The 26,723-nt window shown below is 39.1% G+C and overlaps 1 protein-coding gene across 2 annotated transcripts in view; it reads left to right on the plus strand.

Annotated features, from left to right (window-relative positions):
* Positions 1-26,723, plus strand: part of tcerg1l (transcription elongation regulator 1 like) — a 624,439-nt gene that overhangs the window by 473,165 nt on the left and 124,551 nt on the right. For both annotated transcript variants that reach the window (XM_059653101.1, XM_059653102.1), the window contains exons 10-11: positions 9,461-9,527; positions 14,101-14,236. In XM_059653101.1, coding sequence (XP_059509084.1) covers positions 9,461-9,527; positions 14,101-14,236 — 203 coding nt within the window. The remainder of the gene's footprint in view (positions 1-9,460; positions 9,528-14,100; positions 14,237-26,723) is intronic.

The raw sequence follows: 26,723 nt of genomic DNA on the forward strand, positions 1-26,723 counted from the left end.
AGGAGTTGTCACTTTTCCTCTTTCTCCCTCCTTTCAAGTTCTTTTCTTTTCTGTAGTCTTAAGGGCAACTGGAACTTCAGAAGATGCTGAATTGGTCTTGAATTCTAATCCATCTCAAAATGGTATTCTCCAAGAAAGGCTCCTAAATCTGGAATCACATTGTTGTATGTACTCCTGTAGAATCTGTTCCACAGTTAATGGTTTAGTGTGCAGTACCATGTTGAAAATCTCTTGTCTATCTTGGGGCTTAAATATTCAGCATAAGCCATACATAGGCTATGTGCAGTTGTGATTCAAAAAGCCTTCAAGGTTTTCAGAATTTCTGTAGTCCATTTTATTTCTGTTCTTTGAAGAGGTATAGAGGGAAAACATTTTGAAACAGCCACTCCCCAGTGGTCGTAAAAGTGCAGCTATTCATAGCTCTCCGATTTATTAATTACGTCTGTTGCAGTTTTGTGGTTCTGCCATTGCACAAAGCTGCCAGTTCTATTTCCTATTATCTCTCATTTTGACTGGCACTGGGAGTGGAACTTTTGCGACCATTGTGCCTCACCCCATGTTTCAATTATGTTTCTTCTTTGACCTTATTCCGTGGCTTTTAACAGTTTTCAGCAGCTCTGGATATAACTGTGTCCCTCATTTAGGAGCTGTGCATCTACTCAGCACCTCAACACTCAAGCACAAGTCCACCTATGGCACCATGTTACAAGCTTGTAGTACAAACAGTCTGGCTTCTGCAGTGTCTTTATTTAACTGGCTGTAGGATATATGCCACCAGTCAGTGCCTTCTGACAGGCAGGAATGCGGAGTAATCAGATCAGATATTATTAAGCGACAGAGCAGGCTCAAGGGGCTGAGTAGCCTATTGCCTCTCTGTATAGTATCTATTACAGCATAGCCTTACCTCGCATGCCTCTGTCTTTTTCTCTTTTTCCTGCTCCTGATATAGAAAAAGCAACATCAGAGAACCATTACCATTGTGCTGTGTACTACTTAAGGAAACTAACAGAGACCTTTGCAGAATGATTCAGAATAGACAATAACCGCATTTTTAAAACAGAAATTTCCTAATGGACCTTACTCAAGGTGGCTCCATGACAAACGGTGAAAAGCAAAACATTTCTTTCAAAGAAACTGCCGAAAGCTTGCAAGTCTCTTTTTGGAGTTACACTGCTTAGAAGCTTTTTGTTTCAAATTGCTTCAATCAAAGTTGATATTTCATATAAATATCATAGGCATTTAAAAACTGCTAGCTCAATGATTTCCTGAGTTGATGAGACAGGCAAAAAATTTATCCAACTTTTTAACAATGCGGAGAAGTCAGCTGCAACTTTGATGTACAGGGATGAGATTCTGTAAGAACGGCGCTCATTAATTTGTCATTTCCTTACTTTGGAAGTGCTACATCTTTGAGTAGCTAATACACTAGAATTAAATAGAGTTGAATCTGATTTACTACAAAATATAGTCCTGTCTGCAAGAACAACGCTACTTTACATCAACAGAATGTCCAATACACCTGGAAGTGCCAGGGTTTCCAGTGGCATGTTAGAAGGATGGGGGAGTGAAACTTAATCCTTTTAAGTCAGGGCTCGCTGACCTGTCAGAAATCCTAGATCCAACTAATTTTAATAATGCTGGTGGGTCAAGTGTGGCCATCTTACTGGTGAGAAACTCAGGAAATTCAGTAGTACAATGAGATGAGGTTGGATCCAATTACAGGATAGAGTGGGCTGTTAAAAGAAGAAAAGAAGTACCAGTGTTAAAGAAGAAATTCAGCCATCTACCCACCTGCGGGGCTGATGTCTATGTCTAGGTGACCAAAATTAGAGAAAGGAGGTATACAGTGGTTGGGCTCACAGCAATGAGCCCTTCACTGCACCAGTATAGGTAAATTAGAAGCAAAAGGCTACAAGCAGCTCTTCTGCTACTCTGAGGATCCACTTGCAACGTCAGAAGAATTTTAACAATTTCACTCGATTAAAAAAGGTAAGTGTGTACCGATGTGTAATAGGGTAGGTAATTTAATGATAGAGAAGCCATTGAAGGTTTGCTGGAATAATTGTAAACCATTGTTCAAGAGTGTTGTATTACTTGACTGTCTTGCATTAGAAGGAGCCCTTTGACCACTCAATACTTGCTTGTTTAATATAAATAGAAAGTTGGTTCATGCAATTGTGAATGCACCCAGGAGTATAAATTGCTGAAACCACAAGTTTGTGATGGTTTCTTTCTCATGCAAATTGGTTTGTGAATTAATTTTTCCTGTGTTTTGAAGGAGAGATAGTGAGAGATTCTTCTGGCCATGTGAACAAATATAAATGATAATTTAAAAGATTGAATCGTTGAGTAGAGCACCCTTAAAAGGTAAGAAGGAAGAAAAGAAAAGTACATTGAAGTTTTCAAACCACATTAAATGTAGCATTAATGCAAAATAACAAGTTTATTTTCCTTTGTATTACAAGTATAATCACAGCCAATTTTAAACTCATTCATTTAACACTCAAAGTTGGACAACAATGTTATCAAGAAAGAAAATGGCATGATATACCATATGTTTTATTTCTTTTTGTTTAAGATGGAGAACAGTCACTGAAAGTATTCACAAAAGGCTGTCAATGAGCTTTACAAAAAGTAAAACACAAACAATATTGCCCTCAACAAGAACTATTGGAACAATCTCATTGCTATCATCAGAAAAATTCATCCATTTTATCCCAGCTCTGCATGTAGAGATGCACAAACCTCATTGAAAACATCACCCCTATTTCCATACTAAAGCTTCTTACTCAGTTAGTATGGCTATACTTGATTTCCTGTTGGCAAATCACCAAATATTCACTGCAATCCATTTTCTGCAGTTAATATCTCTCCCTGAGAACTTTACAATACACTGCTACTGCAGCTCACTATTGTTTAATATGAATTCCCTAAACCTATGTCTTCAACAGCCTTAAAGAATATCCTCCTGACCAATATAACCACAGCAACTGCAGGTAGAGGTTGGTTCTCTTAGGGGAGGTGATGGCCTAGTGGTATTATCACTGGATTATTAATCCAGATAATATTCTAGGGACCGGGGTTCGTATTCCACCATGGCAGGTGGTGGAAATTGAATCTGGAATTAAAAGCCTAATGATGACCATGGTTTCTGTTTCTTTGGTAGTCATAAAACTCATGACAGCAAACATCTTAGCAATTATCTCCCAAGGTGGGCTGCTAGTTATTTAATTGACATCACAATACTTCTGATAAATGTTTGTTTGAACACAAGTTTCTCAAAACAGCGTCTGAGGCTCAACCATCTTCAACTACTTCACCAACAACCTTTCTTCCAAAGTAAGGTCAGAAGTGGAGACGTTCACAATGATTTCATAAAGTTCAACATCATTTATGACTCCTCAGACATTGAGCGAATCCATGTCCAAATGCAGCAAGACCTGGACAAGATCCAGGCTCAGTCTGAAAATTGGCAAGTGACATTTTGCTATACTAATGTCAGGCAATGGCCATCTTTCCTAAGAAACAATCTAACCACCACCCCTCAACATTCAAAGGTATTATCATTATGGACTCACCCACTGTTGGCATTCTGGGGACTACTATTGAGCAGGAACAGCACTGGACTAGCAGTATCAGTACAGTAGCTACAAGAACAGGTCAGAGGTTAAGAATCCCACAGTGAGTATCTCATCTCCTGACTCCCCAAAGTGTGTCCAGTATCTAGAAGTTACAAGTCAGGAGTATGATGGAATATTTCTCACTAGCCTGAATGAAGGCAGTCCTAACAACACTCAAGACACTTGACACCATCCAGGACAAAGCAGTCCGCTTACTTAGCACCACATCTACAAACATCCATTCCCTCCACCCCAATGCTCAATAGCAATAGTGTGTACTATCTACAAGGTGCATTGGAGGAATTCACCAAAGATTCTTAGACAGCTCCTTCCAAACCTATGACCCTTACAATCTAGAAAGATAAGCACAGCCAATACATGGGAACACCTGCAAGTTCCCCTCCAAGGCACTCACCATCCTGACTTGGAAATATAGCACTGTTCCTTCGGTGTTGCTGGGTTAAATTCTGGAAGTTCCTCCATAGGGGCAGTGTGGGTCTATCGGCAGTTCAAGAACACAGCTCACCACCACCTGCTCAAGGGCAACTAGGTACAGGCAATAAATACTGACCAGCCAGTGATGCTGGTCACATCCCACAAGTGAACAAAGAAAAGAATATTCAAAATGTCTTTCTGGCCTTTTGAAAAAACACTGGTCAAATCTTCACCAAATTGAAAATCAGATACATCTACTTCTCCCCCACTTTAAAACAAAAATTCTAAAGTGATAATATGTTATGAAACTTTTTACCTGTAGCCAATTCGGTGGATGTGTGTAAACATATAAATCAAACCTTCAGAGAGGCATGTGATAACATGACTGAAGAGGTTTATGCCTGTAACAAAAGCTGTTGGGAGAAAGGAGAAAATTGTACATTCTATTTTAAGTTTCAAACACTGAAAATGACAGTCATTCATATAGACAATTGCAACAAACATGTTATCCTAGGGTGCATTTCCAGGGCCACTGTTCTTCTGAGTAAAATGAATTTGATGAAACTATTAAAAGTGCAAAATCAACAAAGTTTTGCAACAATACCTGCAAGTTCAAAGGAAAATGATAACTATTGGAGGTATCTAAACATGTTATTGCCTAGAAAGGAATTACAAATGGAATTTCATTAAAAAGAATTGGTAAACTGACATGGAAAACTGATAAGTTTTACAAAGGTAAAAAAGAAAATAAATCAGGAATTTTTCCATGTATAATAGTCAGTCTGGCATTAAACAAACTGTCTTAGCACAACAGATGTAAAGGCAAAGGAAATGTAAATGGATGCTTCCAGATCTTAAATCACTAATTGATGAAGAGCTGCTAAGGAATTAAATCTATTCACAGCAGGAAATCGTTGAAAGAGGAAGTATCAGACAAGATGAAGGGAATTATTAATGAGAATTACTCTGTGAAAATCCAGGATGAAGGAACAGACAGCATGTTTGCAAACTAAGAAAGAATATGCTAAACATAATGCAAATAATGATGCAATCATATTTTATTGGATGGATTTTAACTGGCAATTGAAGTGATGTATGTAGACAATAGTTAGGTGACCTACAGGGACATGTTAGTCAAACAGCCTTATCTGTACAGTAGATTTCTATGACACTATGAAGGTGCCAATATTTTTGGCATGCATGAGAAATATCAGCAGTTTAAAGCACCAAGGATTTGAAGTACTGAGACCTGATTATAGTATGGTATGTGGGTTGATCAGCCAACTATGTCAGTAGCTGGGCTCGGGCATCTTCTCTTGGTCATTTGTGGCAGGATTTCTGAGGTAACATGCTTAGACGGTGAATGCATTTCTTAAAAGAAGATTAATATGGTCTAACTCTGATGTAACGTCCTGCTGTCTTCTAAGATTGAATTCGCTGAGTTCCAACAATGTGTTTATCCTGAATATATGTGTGCTGCATGTTGGGGATGATTAAAATGAGGGGAAATGACTCCCTTCTCCTCGCTTTTCTGCCATGTCCCTAGGTGGTAGTCAGGGATGGATGTGCATTTGCTACAAAGTGGTGTGAAAATTGAAATATAACTACACCATTCAAATCTTCCACTTACAGCATATACACATATTCATCAGAATTGATCCAGTTTTTATCCTCCAAAAAGATGATATAGCCTTTCAATAAATTGACAACAGTGCTACCACTTTAAAGCATGAAGTTATCTACTGCTAAATCTCAAAGTACCGTTAAGATGTTTTCACTGGCATAGGAAGGGTAGAAGCAAAGTTTCCAAAATTGTAATAACAGGTATATGAAATTAAATATAGAAAATAGGCTCTAGAAATGAATTACCAGCCAAATGTGAATTGTAACAACAAACCTGTTAGATGCTAATGTTTGTCAGAAAATACTGACTTACCAACCCCTGAAATTTCCATGGGCTCTTTCTGAACTCCTAATATAATTTAGTTGGAAGAGTTGTTTGTGGCATTCCCTCAGGATTTCTCCCTAAGTCGTGGCTGGAGAATAGTGAAGTGAAGGGAAATTCTGTGCCAATTTATCTGCAATATCCATTGCAAGTGGACTAAGTGGAAGAGACTGTGCAGTATATATTGACATCAATAAAGCATTTCAAATGGACTGTATCAGACTTCAAGAAGACATTTGGTGAGGGGCTATACAAAATGCTGATACACAAGATAAAATCACGTTGAGTTTGGGGTAATTTATAAGCTTGGATGGAGGATTAGCTAACCAACAGAAAGCAGAGAAGTATGATAAATTGGTCTTTTCATGGTTGGCAACTAGTGGGGTGCCATGGGATCCAGTCCTCAGGCCCAACTATTTACAGTCTTATAATTAATAACTTAGAAGCAGGGATAAAATGTACCGCAGTCAAAATTACTCTAAAATACACAGAAAATACATGGGAAAGTATGCTGCAATAAAGAAATAAGAATTTTACAAACGGATATAGATAGATCAGCTAAATTGACCAAAGTCTGGCATGTAGAGTTTAACACGGATAAGTGTGAGGTTGCCCATTTTGGTTGGGAAAAAAGAAGGGCAAATTATTGTGTAAATGGAGAGAAACTTGGGAGTGCTTTAGCAGAGGGCTCTGGGTGTCCTTGTGCTAGAATCACAGAAAACTAGTAAGCATCTAGTAAGACTAGATGACTCAGTGGCTGGCACTCCTGCCCCATAAAGCCAAAGACCTGGGCTCGATTCCGGGCTTGGGAGACTATGTGAACTTTATCCATTTACTCTGTGTCTCTGCAGGTTTCTGATAGGTGTTCCGATTTCCTCCCACAGTCCAGAGATGTACAGATTAGGTAGATTGACTGTGCTAAGTTGCCCATACTGTGCAGAGATGTCTAGGCTAGGTGGATTACACATGGTAAATGCTGGGTTATGCCGATAGGGTAGGAGGATTGTCTTCATGGGATGCTGTTTGTAGCATCTATGTGAATTCAATCGTCAAAATGGCCTACTTAGCACTGTCAGGATCCTACTTGATGTAATGGAATTTTGGCATCTTTTGCTAAAGAAGCAGAGTATTAATGTAAAGAAGTGTTACTGCAACAATGTAAGGAATTAATGAGACTGCACCTGGAGTATTGCATATAGCTTTGAAGAGGGGCGCAGTTGCATTGGAGGCAGTTCAGAAGAGGTTCACTATGTTGATTCCAGGGATGAGGGGTTTGTCTCATGAAGGGAGATTGAACAGCTTAGGTCTGTACTGCCTGGAGCTTAGATGATTGAGGGGCCATCTAATTGTGGTGTATAGCATGCAAAAAGGGATTGACAAAGTGGGTGTGGAAAGTCTTGTGGGGCAGTCTAGAATGGGAGACAACAGCTTTAGGATAAAGGGTAGGGATGAGGAGAAAATACTTCTCTCAAAAAGCCATGAACCTGTGGAATCCACCACCCCAGAACATGGTGGATGCTGGGACATGGAGTAAATTTAAGGAAGAAATAGATCTTTAATTAGTAATTTCTGAAGAAGGATCCCGACCCGAAACTTTCCAAGCTTTCCTGCTTCTCTGATGCTGCTTGGCCCGCTGTGTTCATCCAGCTTCACACTGTGGTATCTCAGATTCTCAGCATCGGCAGTTCCTACTATTTCTGTTTTAATTAGTAATGTTTGAAGGATTATGAGGAATGAGCAGGAAAGTGGAGTTAAGCCAAGGTCAGATCAGCCACAGGTGATAATGGGAACTGCAGATGCTGTAGAATCCAAAATAACAGTGTGGAGCTGGATGAACACAGCAGACCCAGCAGCATCTCAAGAGCACAAAAGCTAATGTTTCAGGCCTAGACCCTTCATCAGAGAGGGGGATGGGGAGAGGGAACTGGAATAAATAGGGAGAGAAGGGGAGGCGGACCGAAGATGGAGAGAAAAGAAGATAGGTAGAAAGGATAGTATAGGTGGGGAGGTAGGGAGGGGATAGGTCAGTCCAGGGAAGACGGACAGGTTAAGGAGGTGGGATGAGGTTAGTGGGTAGGAAATTGAGGTGCAGCTTGAGGTGGGAGGAAGGGATGGGTGAGAGGAAGAACAGGTTAGGGAAGCGGAGACAGGCTGGGCTGGTTTTGGTACCCAGCACCTTCCAAAGAAACTGCAGGAAGTGCTACACTTGCCCCCAGACCTCCTCCCTCACCCCCGTCCCAGGCCTCAAGATGATTTTCCATATCAAGCAGATGTCCACCTGCACATCTGCCAATGTGGTATATTGTATCCATTGTACCCGGTGTGGCTTCCTCTACATTGGGGAAACCAAGCGGAGGCTTGGTGACCGCTTTGCAGAACACCTCTGCTCGGTTCGCAACAAACAACTGCACCTCCCAGTGGCGAACCATTTTAACTCCCCCTCCCATTCCTCAGATGATATGTCCATCATGGGCCTCCTGCAGTGCCACAATGATGCCACCCGAAGGTTGCAAGAACAGCAGCTCATATTCCGCTTGGGAACCCTGCAGCCCAATGGTATCAATGTGGACTTCACAAGCTTCAAAATCTCCCCTTCCCCCACTGCATCCCTTAAACAAGCCCAGCTCGTCCCTTCCCCCCACTGCATCGCAAAACCAGCCCAGTTCCTCCCCTCCGCCCACTGCATCACAAACCCAGCCCAGCTCGACCCCTCCCCCCATTGCATACCAAAACCAGCCCAGCCTGTCTCCGCTTCCCTAACCTGTTCTTCCTCTCACCCATCCCTTCCTCCCACCTCAAGCCGCACCTCCATTTCCCACCTACCACCTCATCCCACCTCCTTGACCTGTCCGTCTTCCCTGGACTGACCTATCCCCTCCATACCTCCCCACCTATACTCTCCTCTCTACCTATCTTCTTTTCTCTCCATCTTCAGTCCACCTCCCCCTCTCTCCCTATTTATTCCAGTTCCCTCTCCCCATCCCCCTCTCTGATGAAGGGTCTGGGCCCGAAACGTCAGCTTTTGTGCTCCTGAGATGCTGCTTGGCCTGCTGAATTCATCCAGCTCCACACTTTGTTATGTCACATCAGCCATGATTGTATTAGATGGTGAAGCAGGCTCTAAGGGCTGAATTGCCTACTCTTGCTCCTAGTTCTTATGTTCTTTCTCAGGTATTTTGGTTCCATATAGTCAGATAGAGTTCTAAAATGGGATCTGTACAAAGTAACAAGCATTATGGAACCAGCTATCAGAAGTTTAAGGGATAATTTAAAAATCTGTTTTGAGCTTAAATCTCGTGCTCTTTACTTGTGAGATTACCAAGTGAAAAGCAATGTTGTCTCAATATTGCCTTCATATGATTGTGGTCTATCAAAGATTGCATTAATTACTACTATGATCTCTTTAAAATGACCTCTGACATAATCAAAATATATAATTTGAATTGTTCTACTTCATTAGCAAAGGATGAAACTTCTAATCAAGAGGAGGCAAATGAGGAACACCTTATGAAAACAAAGCGAAACAAGTACGTCAATTATTTTGTGCATGTTGATAGACATCATTTGTATGTGGTTTCCTTTACCTTTATTGTACAACTTGCTCTGTAAATACACAATATCTAATTTTGTTTATTTAAGCCATTTTCTAAAGTAGCGCATTTGCTTGAAAAAAATTCATTTGAATTTTATATAACTATGATTCACAACAGCAGTTATTTATATTTAAACCATTGATTGAGGGTATTAACATTTAAAAATGTGACCTGCACATTCGTACTACAGCTTTGGCTGACTGCCTGTGTGGAATTTGCACATTCTCCCTGTATCTACGTGGGTTTCTTCCAGGTACTCTGGTTTCCTCCCACAGTTCAAAGATGTGCAGATTAGGTGGATTGGCCTCACTAAATTGCCCATAGTGTCCAGGGATGTGTGGGTTAAGTGGGTTAATTGTGGTAAATGCGGGGTTATGGGCATAGGGTGGGATGCTCTTTGGAGGGTTGGTGCAGACTCGATGGGCTAAATAGATTCATTCCACACTGTAGGGGTTCTATGATTATTTGTTATGCTTGAACAAGTTATTATTTTAATTCTACCACATCTGCAGTCTGCTGCAGCTCATGTGTGCAGAATTGACTCCATCTGTGACACATTGACCCTGAAAACAGAGTCACTGGGGTGGGCATTTGCTGTGGTGGGATGGTTAGAAGGCCGACCTTGGATTGGGGGATTTTGTCCTAGTTGTTCTAGGAGTTCTTAGACCTTCTAAACCTCATAATAGCACCTCCCCCCCCAATACTGCCCTCCCCTCCACACCCCTCCCTCTCTACTGCAGCCCATATATTTTATACTAACTCAAGTTCCCGAGCCACCTATGGCCCTCATATGCACCATTCCAATTCAATTCTAACTTATCATCCCCCATGATCCCTCAAACTACATGTCAACGCAATGTTTCAATGGTAAATCTTGTTCCCACCTACCCTTCCTGGTCCCTCATATCCTTGCAATGATGCAGACTCCATAGCCATTCACCCTCTATCCAAGATGGTGAAATGCCAGCAACCACATGAAGGAAGAGAAAAAGTCTGATCTACTGTAGAAAAATACCCATTCATAAAACCCACATAAATGTTCTAAATTTCCTCAACTGGTGAATCACTTGGAAAAAAAAACAAACGTCTCTTCAGACCCCAAATCAAAGACTTTTAAGCTGTCAATCAAATGTCAACTCAGAACTGCCTACTGAGATAATTCAGCGTTTGAAACTTAGCTAAGCATTAGTAATGATGCAGTGCTAGCCCTTGGGGAATGTCAGTAAAGACCTCTTTGGTGCTTCACAAACAGTCTCTTTTAAATTTCTTATCAAGGCCTGTCAAGCAGAAACATCCGACACAGCAGTTTTTATTTTAGTCTCACTGACGTTTCCAGCCCATATTTTCAGAAGTTTGATGAGGGTGCAACATTTAAAGATTTTCACACTACGACAGTTTCACACACAGAAGCGGTGATGCTTGTTGAAAGTTCATAGGTATTACAACCACGATATCTGGGCCGCTGTTTCATTTCTTTTATTAATTGTGCCTCCTAAAAGAAGGGTCTAGGCCCAAAATGTCAGCTTTTCTGCTCCTATGATGCTGCTTGGCCTGCTGTGTTTATCCAGCTCTACACCTCATTATCTCAGGCTAAGTATGTTTCCATATTGATGACACCAGGGTAAACCAATGTAATCTTTGTGGATAAATTGAAAAGAGGCAACTGCATCGGACATCATAAAATGCGTCATCAAAATCAGCCTTCCAACCAAAATTTCCTTCTAATGACTTGCTATTTCCATAAGTCTACGTTTTATTCAAGAAAATAAAATCACTTCAAGATGTTTCATGTTAGAAATATAATGTTAGAACAGCCTATCATTTCATGAAAAATAATAGATTCTAATCAATGATAGATTTTAAATGAAAACTGTCACAAATTAATTAAAACAATTTGACAGAAATCAGGCCCAGTGCGGTGCTGAAAGCATCTTGATGACCAGAAGTAGGCTGGTAATGAATTAATCATTACCTTTGTATTGTTATGGGTTATGCTTCATAAGTATCTTAACATGCCCTCTGACCACAACTACGTTTTGATGGCACAAAACATTTGTTGAATTAGATACCTGTGGAGTGCAGGAGACATTTGTTTCTTCTACATAATGAGTTCCTGCTGTAGAATGGAGCACTTAATTAAAATGCTTGCCCAACTTAAAGTTTGATGAGATCAAATTTTAAGAATGTCATAGATGTGCTGATGTAATGAATATTAACAACAAAAGCTTTCACTGCTATTTATACAAATGTAGTCCAGGTGGCTTCGTTTTATTTTTCCACAAACTGAGATTGATCTTTCCTGACCATATGCTTCAGTAATGTTCACAGGTTAAGTGCTAGTAAAATCTTCCTAGTGGCAGGTTTGGTGGGTGATGCATTTCATAAAGAGGGAAGGAATAAATGTGGAAGCCTATCAATGACTTTCCCACCCCGCAGTCAATTGGCATCCTTAAATGGACACAACCAATAAGATGGCTTCACCATCATATTCATATTGACCTGGCAGTGGGCAGGGTGAAGCAGGAAGAACAAATACCAAACCCTTGCTTGAGGGGCTTCCAGAAAGTCTGTCATTCAAAGCTGCTTTGTGTGCCTGTTTGAGGGTTCCAACATTAATAAGAAAGGTCTGAAAAAAGCCACATCTGCACTCACTGCTAACTCCTGTCCCTAATGAGCTCCACTGTCAGCCTGTGGCCCTCACTCCTCCCTGAGAGTGTCTTCAGTGTGAAGCCACGGTTTAGTGTCACATCACAGTAGCCACTACCACCCTCTTGAGGCACTGCTGACTATAGAAAAGCTATTGGCATCTGATTGGCCAACGGATCTCTACAGGTTACACTGCATTCCTGGGGCTCTTGACTCTTGAGGACCCACTGTTAAGTGAGTGAGTGGCACACAGTGCAGTTGGCTGTCCTGAAAAGAGGCAACGTGAGTATGCTGTCTATTCATCCAGCAGCTTAGACTCTTTTGTCTCAATAAGATTCCACCTCACATGTTTATCCAGGTGTATAAGGATCTCAACCTTAAATTGGGTGACATTCCCAGTGCTCTTTCACTGAAACAATTTAATGCTTGGGCATAGGAATGTTAGAGTGCACTTATCTATACTGCATAAAGTGGTATTTTTGGATCTGAAACTGAAAATCCAGCAGTATTTGAAATTGTCACACATTACCTTGTTTATACTTTCTGCAATGAATCTCAAGACAACTATTACAAATAAAGAAAGTTTCCTAAGATAGTGAAACTGTAATGAAGCTTCATAATGTTGAATTTAAATGGTGCAAACATACATAATGCATGAAGATGCTTGTTAATTTTAAGAAGCTCATTGGCAGAAGCCATGTTCTGTAATTTTGTGAATGCATTGTATATTTTATTAAAGACTCATAGCGTACTACGATATCACCATGGTTTCAATTGGGCTGCTTCTGATTACACGCATTTAATTTTAAAATTGATTATCATTAATTTTCTGTATTTCTATTTAATCTTATAATCAAATGGATATATTTTCCAACAAATTTTATAATGTGTTCCATGTGTAGAGAAGTGCTAAATGCTAAAATAACATAAAGCAAATGACAGGTGCAAAAGGTGGTTTACTCCATTATGACCTCCATTCTACATTTCCAGTAAATTCAGGATAAAAACGTACACCAACAGTGACAGTTTTCTCATACCTGTTGGGGCCTTGTTTTATTGGAAAAAAATTTCAGATGGTGGCTGAGGGGGACGAAAACAGCTGGGAGCTTTTGTCTCACTTGCAAAAGCCGGAGAATGTTGCATTGACTGATCACACCAATTAGAAAATGAATAGACTTTTCATTACCTAATTGATTGCGAAGCAAGGATAACCCAAACAGCTATTCTTCCCCCACGTCAGATATTTTTATAAATAAATGAAATAATAAATGAAAGTTTTCAAAGAGAATTTTAAAACAACCATAATTTGTTATTTTTTTTTCCACACCTGGATTGTATGCAATTGCATCCTGAAAATCAATCTTTAATTCCTGGATATACCAGGGCAATCCTGGAGGATTGGAAAACCGACACATTAACATAGTACCAGACGCAGCTGATGTTTCACGTTTTTAACCCTCCTGCACATGGAATGAAATGCAACTTCACTTTCAGAGGATTAGGATTTGATTAATTTTAGATATACTGCTCTTTTTGAAAAGGGCACAAGCCTGTTGCCTAGTCGTGGCAATCTAGTTTCACACCACTGAAATGCTATTAGCTACCTACAGTGTGTTTAAGGTTGCAGCATTTTTTGATATTTTGGACCTGAAGCCTAAGTGATCACTTAGCATGAAATAAGCAAGTTGTAATTGGAGTATATCCCAATATTGAAGCCAATGAGAAATGGTTGGACAAATGCTTCCGATAGAAAATGGAAATTGACAACGTTCCAATTTGTTTTTGTCTCTAAAAGCACAAATTATAACCATCTTTCTTCCCATTAATTGCAAACAATTTGATAAACATAATTTTTTTAAAGAACTGAACAGTCGGAGATTGCTAATTCTGCAAAGGAAGAAATGAATAGAAAAAGTTTGGAAAATACTCCGCACAGGACCATTGCCCCATTAGAAGAACGCATTAATCGTTTCCGGGATATGCTTCTGGAGAGAGGGGTAAGAACAGCACAAAAAATTATTCTGATGCAATGTCTTTCAATAATCTGTTAACTCAATCGCAAACCATTTACAAATACAGTAACAACAGGTGTTGAGCTGGACGAACACAGCAGGCCAAGCAGCGTCAGAGGAATCAGGAAAGCTGACGTTTTGGGTCTGGACCCTTCTTTTTCTGAAGAACAGTCCAGACCTGAAACATCAGCTTTCCTGCTCCACTGATGCTGCTGGGCCTGCTGTGCTCATCCAACTCTACACCTTGTTATCTCAGACTCTCCAGCATCGGCAGTTCCTACTGTCTACAAATACAATAAACCTTTCTTATTATCTGGCATCCATGAGACCAGGAATGTGCAAACTGATCAAATATTCCGGATAATCAAGATGTCCAAATAGTCATTGTAAAAACATACACAAAGTAATAGAGATGTCAGGCAGGAGGTATACATATCACTGTTATACTGCAGTAAAGCATAAATCATTTAAGTAATAATGCAACTTTGCCTTAAATAAAACTTATTGGCAGACAGCCTTCTCACTTGCACCCTCAACTGACTACTCAGGCATTTCAGTAGATCACGGCATTTGAAGAGAAGTTGACTCAAAGTTGAATCATCTGTTGATATTTGATGTGGTCGTTTGATTCAACAACAAGTTTATTTATATTGAGATAAATTGAAAAGCTATAATAATTGGACAGAATAATACAGCAAACTTCGCGGTATTTGAGGTATATCATTTTTTGCCGGCTTATCAAGCATGTCAGTTCATAAGATGTCAATTAAAACAAAGTTTGTTGTAGTTGTTTAATACCTCAGAATCTGAGTATTGTTGAAAAAAGTTTTTCTTCAAAATCTTTTGATTTGCACTCATCAGGACAATTCACAAGAAATACCAATGCAAATGGAACACACCGTTTTATGCTCTTTGACAAGAAAGTGCTGGTTGCCTGGCAAGAACATTCTGACTGGTCAGAGAAGTTACCATAGAAAATGCATCAAATAAATAATGACTGACAGTTAACTGCCAAGTTTTATAAACTAGGCAGGTCAAACTCAACATTGGCAATGCTTCCATCAATAACTTGAGTGGCAATACTCAATAATTATTTATGTTTCAATACGTTGCTTAATGTTCAAATGGAAGGAACAACTTTTATACAAGCTGACCTCCAGGAGTTGCCAACAATAGTTAATAGGAAAGGCAACATATTTAATCCTATTCCAGATGTATTGTCCACAACTGACCAAGGGTTATAATCCTGAACATGTTCTTGAGAAATGTCCCTGATTGAGGTGAACCTGTAACAACTCATGAGTGGGCAATACCATTGTCTGACTGCTCCTGTTGAGGGACAAGGGTTAAAGAGATGGTTATAGAATCATAATTGTCCTCAGAAAACTTGTTGCTTATCAGGATACATTATCTGTGTTGCCATACTTCCCAGGTGATGTGTATAGTCTAGTAAATTTCCTGCATAATGTTGCGGATCTGGATAATGAATCTTTCTAGCTAATGCACCAAAACCAACACTGTAACACACGAGTGGAAAATGTCTTCTCTGTTTGAAAATGAGATTGATGCTTCCTGGTTGCTTGCTACCTGAGTGGATCCTGTGATTCAGGTCACTAAGCTTCTTAGCCCAGGGCAGTTAATTCTATTACTTGTAATGAGACATGCCAGCTGTGTTTTTCTTTTGCCATTATTTTCAGCTACACATGCTCACTGACGCTCTGGGCATCTTCTCCCATAATTGCTTTTTTTTAGTGGATGCGATATTACTCGAATAAGCATTGGAAATGTAAGAGAAAATGCCATCCGAAGAAGGCTCTCCTGAGTAGGCAATTCCAGTAAGACATGTCACTTCAGTTTTGAGTTTTTCAGCAACTTAGTGAAGCTAGATCGGGACTGAAGCTTTATGATTGCCTGGCTATTCTTCAAACTGATTTTCTTGAATCAACCTATCAGCTAAGAGAAGAGAAAGAGAATACTTTTAGAAATATTGACTCTCCTAATAGTTAAGAAATCACATAAAGCTTTATAATTACACGTTTAGAAGCACCACACCAAAAGAATACGAACAATTTTCTTAATTTACAGATATTTAAACTTCTTTTCTTGAGTACTTGAAACATCAACAAGCATAAATTTAACTTACTACTACCAATTACATGAATTTACCTTTAAGCAATATAAATGCCACTAACTGATAAATTAAAATAAAGCAGTTGTCCAGAAAAGCAAAACCCCTTTGTAAGAAGGCAGATTAGCAATATAATCACAAATTTCAAACATCGTTTGAAACAATTCTTTAGCACAATCCAATTGCAAATTTCTTTAGACTGTTATAATACTGCTTGAAAACAGTAGCATTCGCTATTCCTTTTTCTTCTGGTGATACAATCCAGAGCCACTTGGCTAATTATAAAATCAGAATCACTTCAAGTAACTAACCACTTGGTTTTGTCAGAAATTCAGAAAATGGCCAATTTTCAAAACAGAAAATTATCTGACAGTGTCATATTCCAAGCTAGAGATGTTGAATGATATATAGCAACAGGAATTTCTGCATGGTTTGTGATAAGAGTCTATTATTCACAGTTTTGAACTGAATTGGATAGATTTAAGAATTTTTGGACAGTTCTCCTTGGAGACAAGAGGTCTAAAAGGAGATCTGATGGAGATTTTCAGAGCCATGAATAGACTGTTACAGTAGATGGGAAGAAACTGTACCTGCTCGTAAACGACACAGATTTTAACTGATGTGCAAAACAAAGAAGGGTGAAGTGAGGATAAACTTTTTCGCTCAGCAAGTAGTTAGTATATGGAATGCACTGACTACAAGTGTGGTAGAGGCACGTTCAATTGATGCATTCAAGAGAGCATTGCATGATTACTTTGGAGAAAAATAATCTGTAAGGTTTTGGGGATTGGTACCAGGTAATATTGCTCATCTAATGAGCTGGTACAGACAAGATTGGCGGAATCCCTATCATTTCTGCGTAATACTGCTACTTGCTGCTCTCCCATCCCACCCTCATTCCCAGGAAACGTGATGATAGGAGCCACTGTAACTATGCACGCTTCAGGTCTCCACCAAATTTTCACATTGCAGTTCCTGTAGGTATTGATTCATGTTTTGCTGTTTGCATGATGCAGTTTTAATGTCATGGCAGTCCTAGTCGCCCCAAGTGTCTGGAATCACCCAGTTCTTCCCTATGACTAGCTGCTCAATAAATTCTGTGCACTACTTAGCAAGTTTCCAAACTTGTTTGTTTCTCAACTCAGTTACCTCTCCTAACCTCTGAATTCTGAACATTAAACAGCGTAATACTGCTGTCTTAAGCTTTTTATTATTTTTAACACTAATAACTTTATTTGTCTACCAATTTTAACTAGATATTCTCCATTATGCACTGTTGTGTCTCTCGCTGCCTCCCTGTCACTGTTTCTCACTAGAGCTTTCCTATTGCCTTTCAACTAAACCAAGTATTAAGAAATTACTGAACCTCATCCGGAAAGATCCTCTCATTATTAACTGGAGTTGCCTTTATATTGTAATCCTTAAGAGAACACCGCCTAAGCAGATACGTGGAAAATACCTTTGAACCAACTGTTTCCAAATTGAACAAAATTTGAAAGTCTCACATCAGTGTCACCACGATGTTTAACTGCTTTGTTAAGGCCTTAAGTGACAGGTTATACACATTCATACAGATAGCCGAAACAATGCAGAACCTGATATTTACCAACATATTATATTCACAATTCCTGTTTAAGTGACACAATGATAAGTAATGCCAATGTATCATTTTTACTTTGATTTTGATGTTCCATGCACAATGTAAAACAAAGATATATAAAAGTACAGCCAGCAACATAGATGAACAAAAATGGGCTTAACCCACTGATTGCTTCTAATCATTTTATTAGTTAAGTTTTATTCTTTTCACAGATTCTTCCAATTATTTTAATAGAATAACACAATTGAGCAAGCTAACATATGCCTCAGTGTCACAGGCATGACTGATTGGCTATTTATTTGAATGTGTCTTTTACCCATGCAAATATCCTTGCTAAGGCTTCCTTTCAGAAAACAATCCACAATCAGGTAAAAACTGCTTCAGTTCATTGTGTACTGATACCACAGACAATCCAGAATATTGAGGTATTCACATAGTGAGTCACAGAATTTCAAAAGCACTATGCTGCAAAAGGAGACGATTCAGCCTATCATGTTTGTACTGATATGCCAGATGATCATTATGATTCTGTATCATTCTCCTGCCTTCTTCTCATACCCTTTACATTGTCTCACTTCAAATAATCATCTAATGGGAACTTTCATTTTCATAGCCCCTATTAGTCTTTCACTTCAAATTCAGCTCTTGATACCTATGATTACATAATGAAAAATAATTAATAATAAGTCTGTTTTTACAATTAAGAGGCAAAAGAAATTGCGGATGCCTGGAATTATAGCAAAGACTAATTGCATAATATTTGAATTAACTTCATTCAGATTCAGATGGATTACATTTTTATTTATTTATTATTTATAAAAAAACTCTTTAAATATTATACTGCCATCAAAACAAATATAAATTTGTTTGTAAAATGGATTCTGTGATATAGATGTACATATTTGCCTTGCCATCTGTATCTTACGTTGACAGATCAACAATAACTTGCCTTTATATGGTACTTGATACGGCAAAAATAGACCCATTGAGCAAAAGATATTCCACGCAGCTTCCAGATAAAGGAAGGGAATGGTGCAAAATGAAAAACTTCAGCAAGAAAATAAACAGAAATTGTAGTAAAAACTCAGCAGGTTTGGCATAATCTGTGGAAAGAAAGCAGAATTAATGTTTTGGGTCCTGTGACCCTTCTCAGATGTTCAGCAAGGTTCTGCAGAGGTACAGAAAGCTGGTTAAGCTTCAGTGGCCCTGCAGGGGGCAGCAGATCCATAAAGGGACAGGATAACCCAGGGTAAAAGTCTCAAAACGTAAAATGGCTAAGCTTTGGCCCAAGAGAGCCCAAGGGTCAAAAGGGAAGTAGAGCAGAAGAAGCAGATGTTGTGGGAGATACAACCAAGTGTGATCAGCTGGCTTCCTCTCTCCAGAATTAACCAGGGAGTCAGAAAGTGCTGAAACCAGGCAGATTTTGGAATCTCATCCACTTTTGAAATGAACAAGAGCCGACAACTTTCTTCAAGCTAAACAAGACAATCACCTACCAAAATAGGTAACACAATGTGAAGAAGGGTCCCAACCCGAAACATCAGCTCTCCTGCTCCTCTGATGCTGCCTCTCCTGCTGTGTTCTTCCAGCTCTACACCGTGTTATCTCTGACTCCAGCATCTGCAGTTCTTGCTATCTCTGATCAGTCTACCAAAAGTCTTCTCTCAGATAGACAGAATGAATGAAGGAGATGCTTCACTCAGTTGAAAAGCCACAGCACAGTACGGTAGGAGGCAGACAGCCACCTGAATGCAGGAGTGACCCAAACAAAGTGGGGGCAGCTTTCAACAGATCCCTACCCAAAGCAACAGGACTGGGCAAACTATGCTAAGTTTCAAACACCCCTATTTCAGCCACCAGAACAGTTCAAATGCAACTATTTCTGAATTCAACATAAATAACATGAAGACATATCCTAACTGTGCATGAGCTGTGCAGTTCAATTTCCCAAGAATCAAGATCTCCACAAAGTCGTGAAATGAATATACCTCTTCCCCCTACCATCCTCTCTCGGGCTCAAAATAAACCTTACCTGGGATGTCAACATTAGAATGCCTCAAATAACTAAATGTGTGCCTTTGATTTTTCATGCCTGAATAACAGAATCAAGCAATACCTCAGTGTTTTTCTTTGCTTATTGAACACGTTTGAAAAAAGGTAGAGGTCATTTTCTTTCCTGAGGGCAAAATATGCCATAATAGGAACAAAAAGAAATGTTTATACAGACCTATATATGTTTAGTTACTGTTCTTAACAACAAAGGAAACAGTGTAACAATGATGGCTGTTTGCAGCAACATTCCAGAATTTTCTTTGAAATAACAGCAGCCAGAAAGCAACAGTCAGGTATGTCCTCATGAATTTGACATGTGAACTTTTCTGTTATGAAATGCTACAGAGATGATTGCTGCCAAGTAAAACTCTAACACAATAGAATTTCAAATTATATCCATGCCAGAAGGAGATATGTTAATAACTTTCCACTTAACCTGTGGAAAAGGTCATAGTCAGTTAGCTATCCGCAATGCAAGTCTTTATCTTGATCATTACAGCTTCTTGTCTTCTCGAATGCTCAATCACGTGACTCACACAGGAGTGAACCCAACTGCATTTGTGTTTCCGGTTCTGAGGAAGGGTCCCCAGACCCGAAACGTTAACTCTGTTTCTTCCTTCCCAGGTGCTGCCAGACCTGTTGAGCTTTTCCAGCAACTTTGTTTTTGTGCCTTTGTGTTTGTACAGTTTTGCAAAAGCAGACCCTTAAGGGGTCAGCACTGCTCCATACCACACTCGCTGACAAAATCAACATCCCTAATTCTGGTATACAAGCAAAATGCCTTGGTCTGAAAAAAGCAGCCACCAGCCTGTACTTGTGCATGCTACAATTCAAAAGCTCCTTCATCAAAACAGTGCATTAGAAGTTACATTCCATCTGAAACATCTTTATGAGACATTGCAAGAGATTTTTAAAGTTGGAAAAAACAGCATATACTCTTCAACTGCTAGTTAGTTAATCAACCCACCCTCACAAAGGAATCCCAAATATTATATTTGGGCCACTTGAGCTCCATCTTAAAAGCAAGAAGATTGATAAGTTGTATTTAAATCATTACTAATTGAATCATTTCGGTATCTATTCTGATTCTATATTGCTTTGTATGTTGAAAAGTGTACTTGCATTGCAAAAAATCCTTCACAACTAGGAGTGTGTGAAATAAACCCTACCTCTGTTTTAGCTTTACTATAGTGTTGTTGCGGTCCTTGCAAAGTCAGAATTCACCATCTGAAGAGCTGGGAGAAATAAGCCTTCAGTGTTTAAAACAAAAAAGAGAAAAATTAAATTGCAATCTGTTTACAGACAGGTGGTGAGAATAGAGAGTGAAATTTCTTTTAAAACTTAGCATGAACAGAATAGTAAATTTTCAGGGATACTTAGTAATCTAGTATCGTCTAATAGGCAGAAGCATACATTTTCAAAGCAGCTGGGTTTTTCGAGTATTTTTAGCTCGACCTTTGCCTTGTTTTCTTGTAGCCTGATATTTCTAATGTGTGGACAGACAAATGAATCCTTTGAAAAAGGCTAATGAGGCCTATTCCATTCCTGAGAAAGCTTCACATAAAGCAATAAAGGGAAGAGGGATCAAAGCTGTTGTGCTTCAGCTCCATTAATTGTACGACGCATTGAACACCTGGGCTTGGATCAGTATTGCTGTGATGCACCTTTGTAATCATAAATGTGGCAATCTTTTTTAAGATGATGCAAAGTATCAAAATAAAGCTCCTGTTCCTGCCTGTTGATGGACCTTATTGATAAATGCAACTTTGTGTATTTTTTTCTTCACATTTTACATTTTCACATGCTATTGTACAAATTCTATTTGCATCTGCATCTATTCAGCTGCTGGAGGGGAAGAATTGGAGAAAAAGAGGTTTTTTTTGGTGATTTGTTTGCTTTCTCTCTCTAAGTTAACTGCTATGGCTGAGAAAGTAGCATTGATCTGGGAAACAAAATGTCAAGTGATCTGCTGCACATAAGTTTGGAAATGAGAAAATATTTTATTTCAGTTAGAGCTTCACCAAGGTGGCATTTTATTTTTAAGTGCACCTGGTGTTGTTCATGGCATACTCTTGCAATACTCTTCATTGAGCCTGTGTTGGTCACCTATTTGATGGGAATGGTAGGGTGAGTAATGTGTTGGCACATGTAGTGATGTTGCTGTCCTTAGTGGGAAATTGAGACTTAATCTTCACAAGAACAGTGCATAGTCATTCCTACCAGTGATGTTATGGATAGTTGCATCACTGACATGGTTTGGTGAAAATGAAGCCAAGCAGTTGCTACCCTCCCTTGCAACGTACAGTCAAACAACTAAATCAAATGCAACCAGATCAATTAATAGTGGTGTTATTGAGCCATTGTTGTGCTGGACATCTGTGCAAGCAACATCTCTGCAGAGACAAACAGAGTGAACTTTCCAGATCACCTTTCACCCATTTCATGATTAGAACCATCAAGGATCAAGGAAAAATTTCCTGATCAGTTCATTGGCTGACCATTCACCCACAACACAAAGTGCCAAGATGTCACTCATTGCTGAACATCGATCTATCAACAAACCTCCAGAATAGCAGGGCCAAAGTCATATTGAAAGGGAATCACATGTGGCAATTGGGGGGTACTACCTGAGACGTAAATTCAACACACCAGGCTTCACTTGCCCTGGGCTACTAAACAGCACAGAACTCCTGCATCACCTGACTGAGGACCCATCACAGAAACATGGTAGCTATCCAATTTGAAGGAAATCATGAGTATTATTACTCAGATGTTGCGCCTAACACCATTTATGTGTCTTCCTGTGCTAGTACATATTGAACCTCCTGATGTCCTGGAATGCATCCTCTCAAAGAACAATGCTGATCAGCAGCTTAAAAAAAAACACTCCTATTAACATAGGGCCTCAAAAGAAAACCCACACATCAATCAGAAATCCAGTATTCCACATTGGAGTGCACTGCACAACCTACAAATTGATGATGGCCTCAACTCTCAATGACTCATCTCCTGGCTGACTGCAAACATAATCAGCCCAGAGCTGTTAACGAATTGAGTGGTGAAGCCCAGGGTTTCAACCTTATACAGAAATAATAGACAGTACTCAGCTTAAGGCTGGACCAGGCAAGATATGACCACTTATTCCACAAGTGGAACATGAGGAAGAGCTCAAATTTGACCATGTACCATCTAAATCAGAGTGCCACCCATATACAGAACCTTTCCACTTGGCGATGTATTCCTGGTGGCCTCATAACTATTCACACATATCAACTGAAGCCACTGTACAGATTTCTAACTGTTGATATCAAACTATAACTGCTTCCCCATGCAAATGAAAGAAAAAAAAATCAGTTTGTGGCGCAGCTGTCCCAATTTTAATCCAATATATTATTGAGGAAGATTTTGTTCGGAATAACTGTTATGGTTTTGTCGAGTCTGATACATGATTTAATTCGTTTTATAGATATTGTTAATCAACCTGTTCAGAGCTGTTGCAACATACTGCTGGGATAACAAAGTGTGGGAGCTGGATGAACACAGCAGGCCAAGCAGCATCTTAGGGGCACAAAAGCTGACGTTTCAAGCCTAGACCCTTTTCTGATGAAGGTTCTAGGCCCGAAACGTCAGCTTTTGTGCTCCTAAGATGCTGCTTGGTCTGCTGTGTTCATCCAGCTCCACACTTTGTTATCTCGGATTCTCCAGCATCTGCAGTTCCCATTATCTCTGATCACAACATTCTTCTGGAGTGGGTGAGACTTAAACCCAGGTCCTCTTGCTCCTAGGTATGGAAAGTTCCACTGCATCACAAGAGCCCCCTTGATTCTTTGTAGAACCCCTATAATAGTATACTGCTGGAAAATAAATAAGTTGGTCTCTTTAATTTACTGTCCGCACAGCCATGCAAAAAACAAAAATAATTAAACCGGCTGTACAGTTAGATAAATCACTCAAGCACTATAAAGAAAATGTGGAATGTTGCTGTTTATGGCCTGTGCCAGGAGTTGAAGGTTGCTGTACAGTTCTGCAGCTTAAATATTTGTTCGGAATTAGCAACATTGTCCTCAGTTAAGTCACAATAGTCCAAACCAGGTAAGGAGGGCACATTTCCTTGTATAAAAGACATTAGTGAACCAGATGGCTTTTGAAAACAATTCTGCAGCTTCATTTATTTCCAGATTTGCACAACTGAATTTAAATTCCTCAGTGAAATTTATACTCATGTCTCCAGATCGTTAATCTGGATTTCCGGGTTACTCGTCCAGTAATGTAATGACTATTTCACTGTACTCCTCCTCCTGGTTGACTTTAAGCTGTCAGTGAGCAACATCTCAATTCCTACCAAATTGTTTGGAAAGAAAATCCAAGTGTTGTCACGTCTGATGACACCAGTCACAGAGCTGAGTAATAAAGAGAAAATCTAATTCCCAGGATAATGCCAAATAAATGAGAGTTATGCCAAAAGCTGACAGGTATACACCTAGATGTAGCGATGCTACAGAATATATGTCACTGGTGTCATTGGTTTCCCTGGTCATTAGTGAGTATGCTTACTGAATGTTGTACTGAGGAATACAAAGATCTGAAATGTGTGTGTGTGTGGCCATGAGGAGAATGTACCATCTGTTGAAAAGGTAAATATTGATATACATGTCAACACTTTACAGATTAAACAAAAACCTGATAAGTTATGGATTCACAACTATCTCTTATTGCTGTCTTATTGAAGGTGTGTTTATGTTATTGCATTTCAATATCCCTTGTTAATTCACCTTTTGTTACATTGGTGAAGTATTCCTTAGATGTGTGGTGCTTTCAACTGTGTTTGTTGTCTATGTTTCACATGTTTTTAAAAATCAGTGTTCAACATCTCATGAATACAAACTCATCAACAACTTTCTTCTCCTTATCATCACTGTCTGCTTTTGATGGGCAGGCATCAATTCTTTTTCTCTGTTCTTCTTCATTGTACAGAAATAGGAGGACATTATCAAACTTGACCTAAACTGGGCACAGTATCATCAGCACACCTATGGTGGCTGCCCAAGGCCACAAGCAATGAACCATGTTTGGGTTTATGCCTCATTTAATCATTGCCATTGAGCTGTGAACTTGTTAGACAGAGCAGAAAATCATCCAGATGAAAGTGTTAAAGGCTACAGAGTAGGGAATAGATCTCAGGAGAAGCAGGAAGATGGAAGAGTTCTGTGGGTTGAGAAAGAGCATGAATGTTTCTAACTGATGTTGCAAAAATCATGAAAAGCGGCTTGATGTGGGTATAATGTTATGAACAGCTAAATCTCTTCCACTTGCCTTTGTGCTTAGAAGTACAAAAAGAGAGCTTTCATGGCTCACGGTAAATCCATATAACAACATAAGGTATTATGAAGTTCAATTCCAGTAGGTTTCTAAAACAGGCAAAGTGAATCCATGCCCATTATATGTTCCGACTGAAGTTTATTTGAGGTGCTGTAGTTAAGGTTACAGTCCGACCACAAGCTCATTAAAATGTATTTGGACAACGCAATGATTTTGTCATTACTACAATATTATTTTTGCCAGAATTTGAGGGAGGTCTGAAATGAGACCATCCATATAAAGAATCTTAACTTTAAATGAAGTCAATCAAGTGAATATAAGGAGAAATCTGACTAATACTGATTGGATAAATAGAGTAAAATGTAAGGCAATAAATAAACAATGGGAAATATTTAAGGAAACAATTCAGTGTTTAAAAATATTTCATTCTGTTAAAAAACTAAACTTCGCAAGAAATTTCCATCTTGGCTTACCAAAGAAGGTACTAAAGATTATAAAAAGAGGTTTAGGCTTTGGTGAAGAACACCTATCAGCTTGTAGATGGGGCATGTTTTAGAACCTAGCAAAAGTACACCAATAAGTTGATAAAAGTAAGGTTAAACATGAGAGCAAACTATTCCTGAACAATTAAAACAGATTGTAAGATTCTACGAACATATAAAAAGGAGAGAAACTAAATTAGGTATTTGTTCCTGAGAGAAAGAGATAAAATAAATTATCCCCAGAAATATTGAGCAATATATTTGTGTCTACCTTTATAGTAAAAGACACAAATTATGTACTACCAATAATAGATAAGTAAGTGAGTTAATAAAATTGAAGAACCTGAAGTAATTTCACAACTTTCTATGAAAAGTAATTTCTCCCCTTAGTAGTCCTAAATGACTGACCCTTTGTTGTGAGGGTTTTTCCCAGTTTTATTTGATCCCCACTCAAGAGAAATCAGCTCTCGGGGCACAATTTTCTATTCCCTGAGGTGGCAAAAATAATGATGTGTGATGAGTTAATTGAAAAAGAGTCAAAAAATCAGATTCTCACCAAGAAAATAAACTTCTACTATTTAGTTTTCTTCCTTAGAAGGAGAGATGACTTTCTAAATCCCTACATCTCATTAATTACACCACTCACTGGAATTAAGTCCCCCACCTCAACATCTGCCCAACTGAAATGTCTGAAACTGCAGAAACTATGCTGTGTAGACCAGACATATACCCGGTAACTTGCCTGTTCAGCCTTCAGTCCAGGTGAGTACGTAGCTTTGGATTTCTGTTTGGAAACCTTCTTCTTCGTCCTTCTCCTTTTTCACTGTAACCTCTACAGGCAGCTGTTTTCATCTGGACTAAGGGTAAGATTTGTCCTTGAGTGTGTCGCTC

The sequence above is a fragment of the Stegostoma tigrinum genome, chromosome 20 (genome assembly GCF_030684315.1).
Source record: "Stegostoma tigrinum isolate sSteTig4 chromosome 20, sSteTig4.hap1, whole genome shotgun sequence".
NCBI classification, from domain to species: Eukaryota; Metazoa; Chordata; class Chondrichthyes; order Orectolobiformes; family Stegostomatidae; genus Stegostoma; species Stegostoma tigrinum.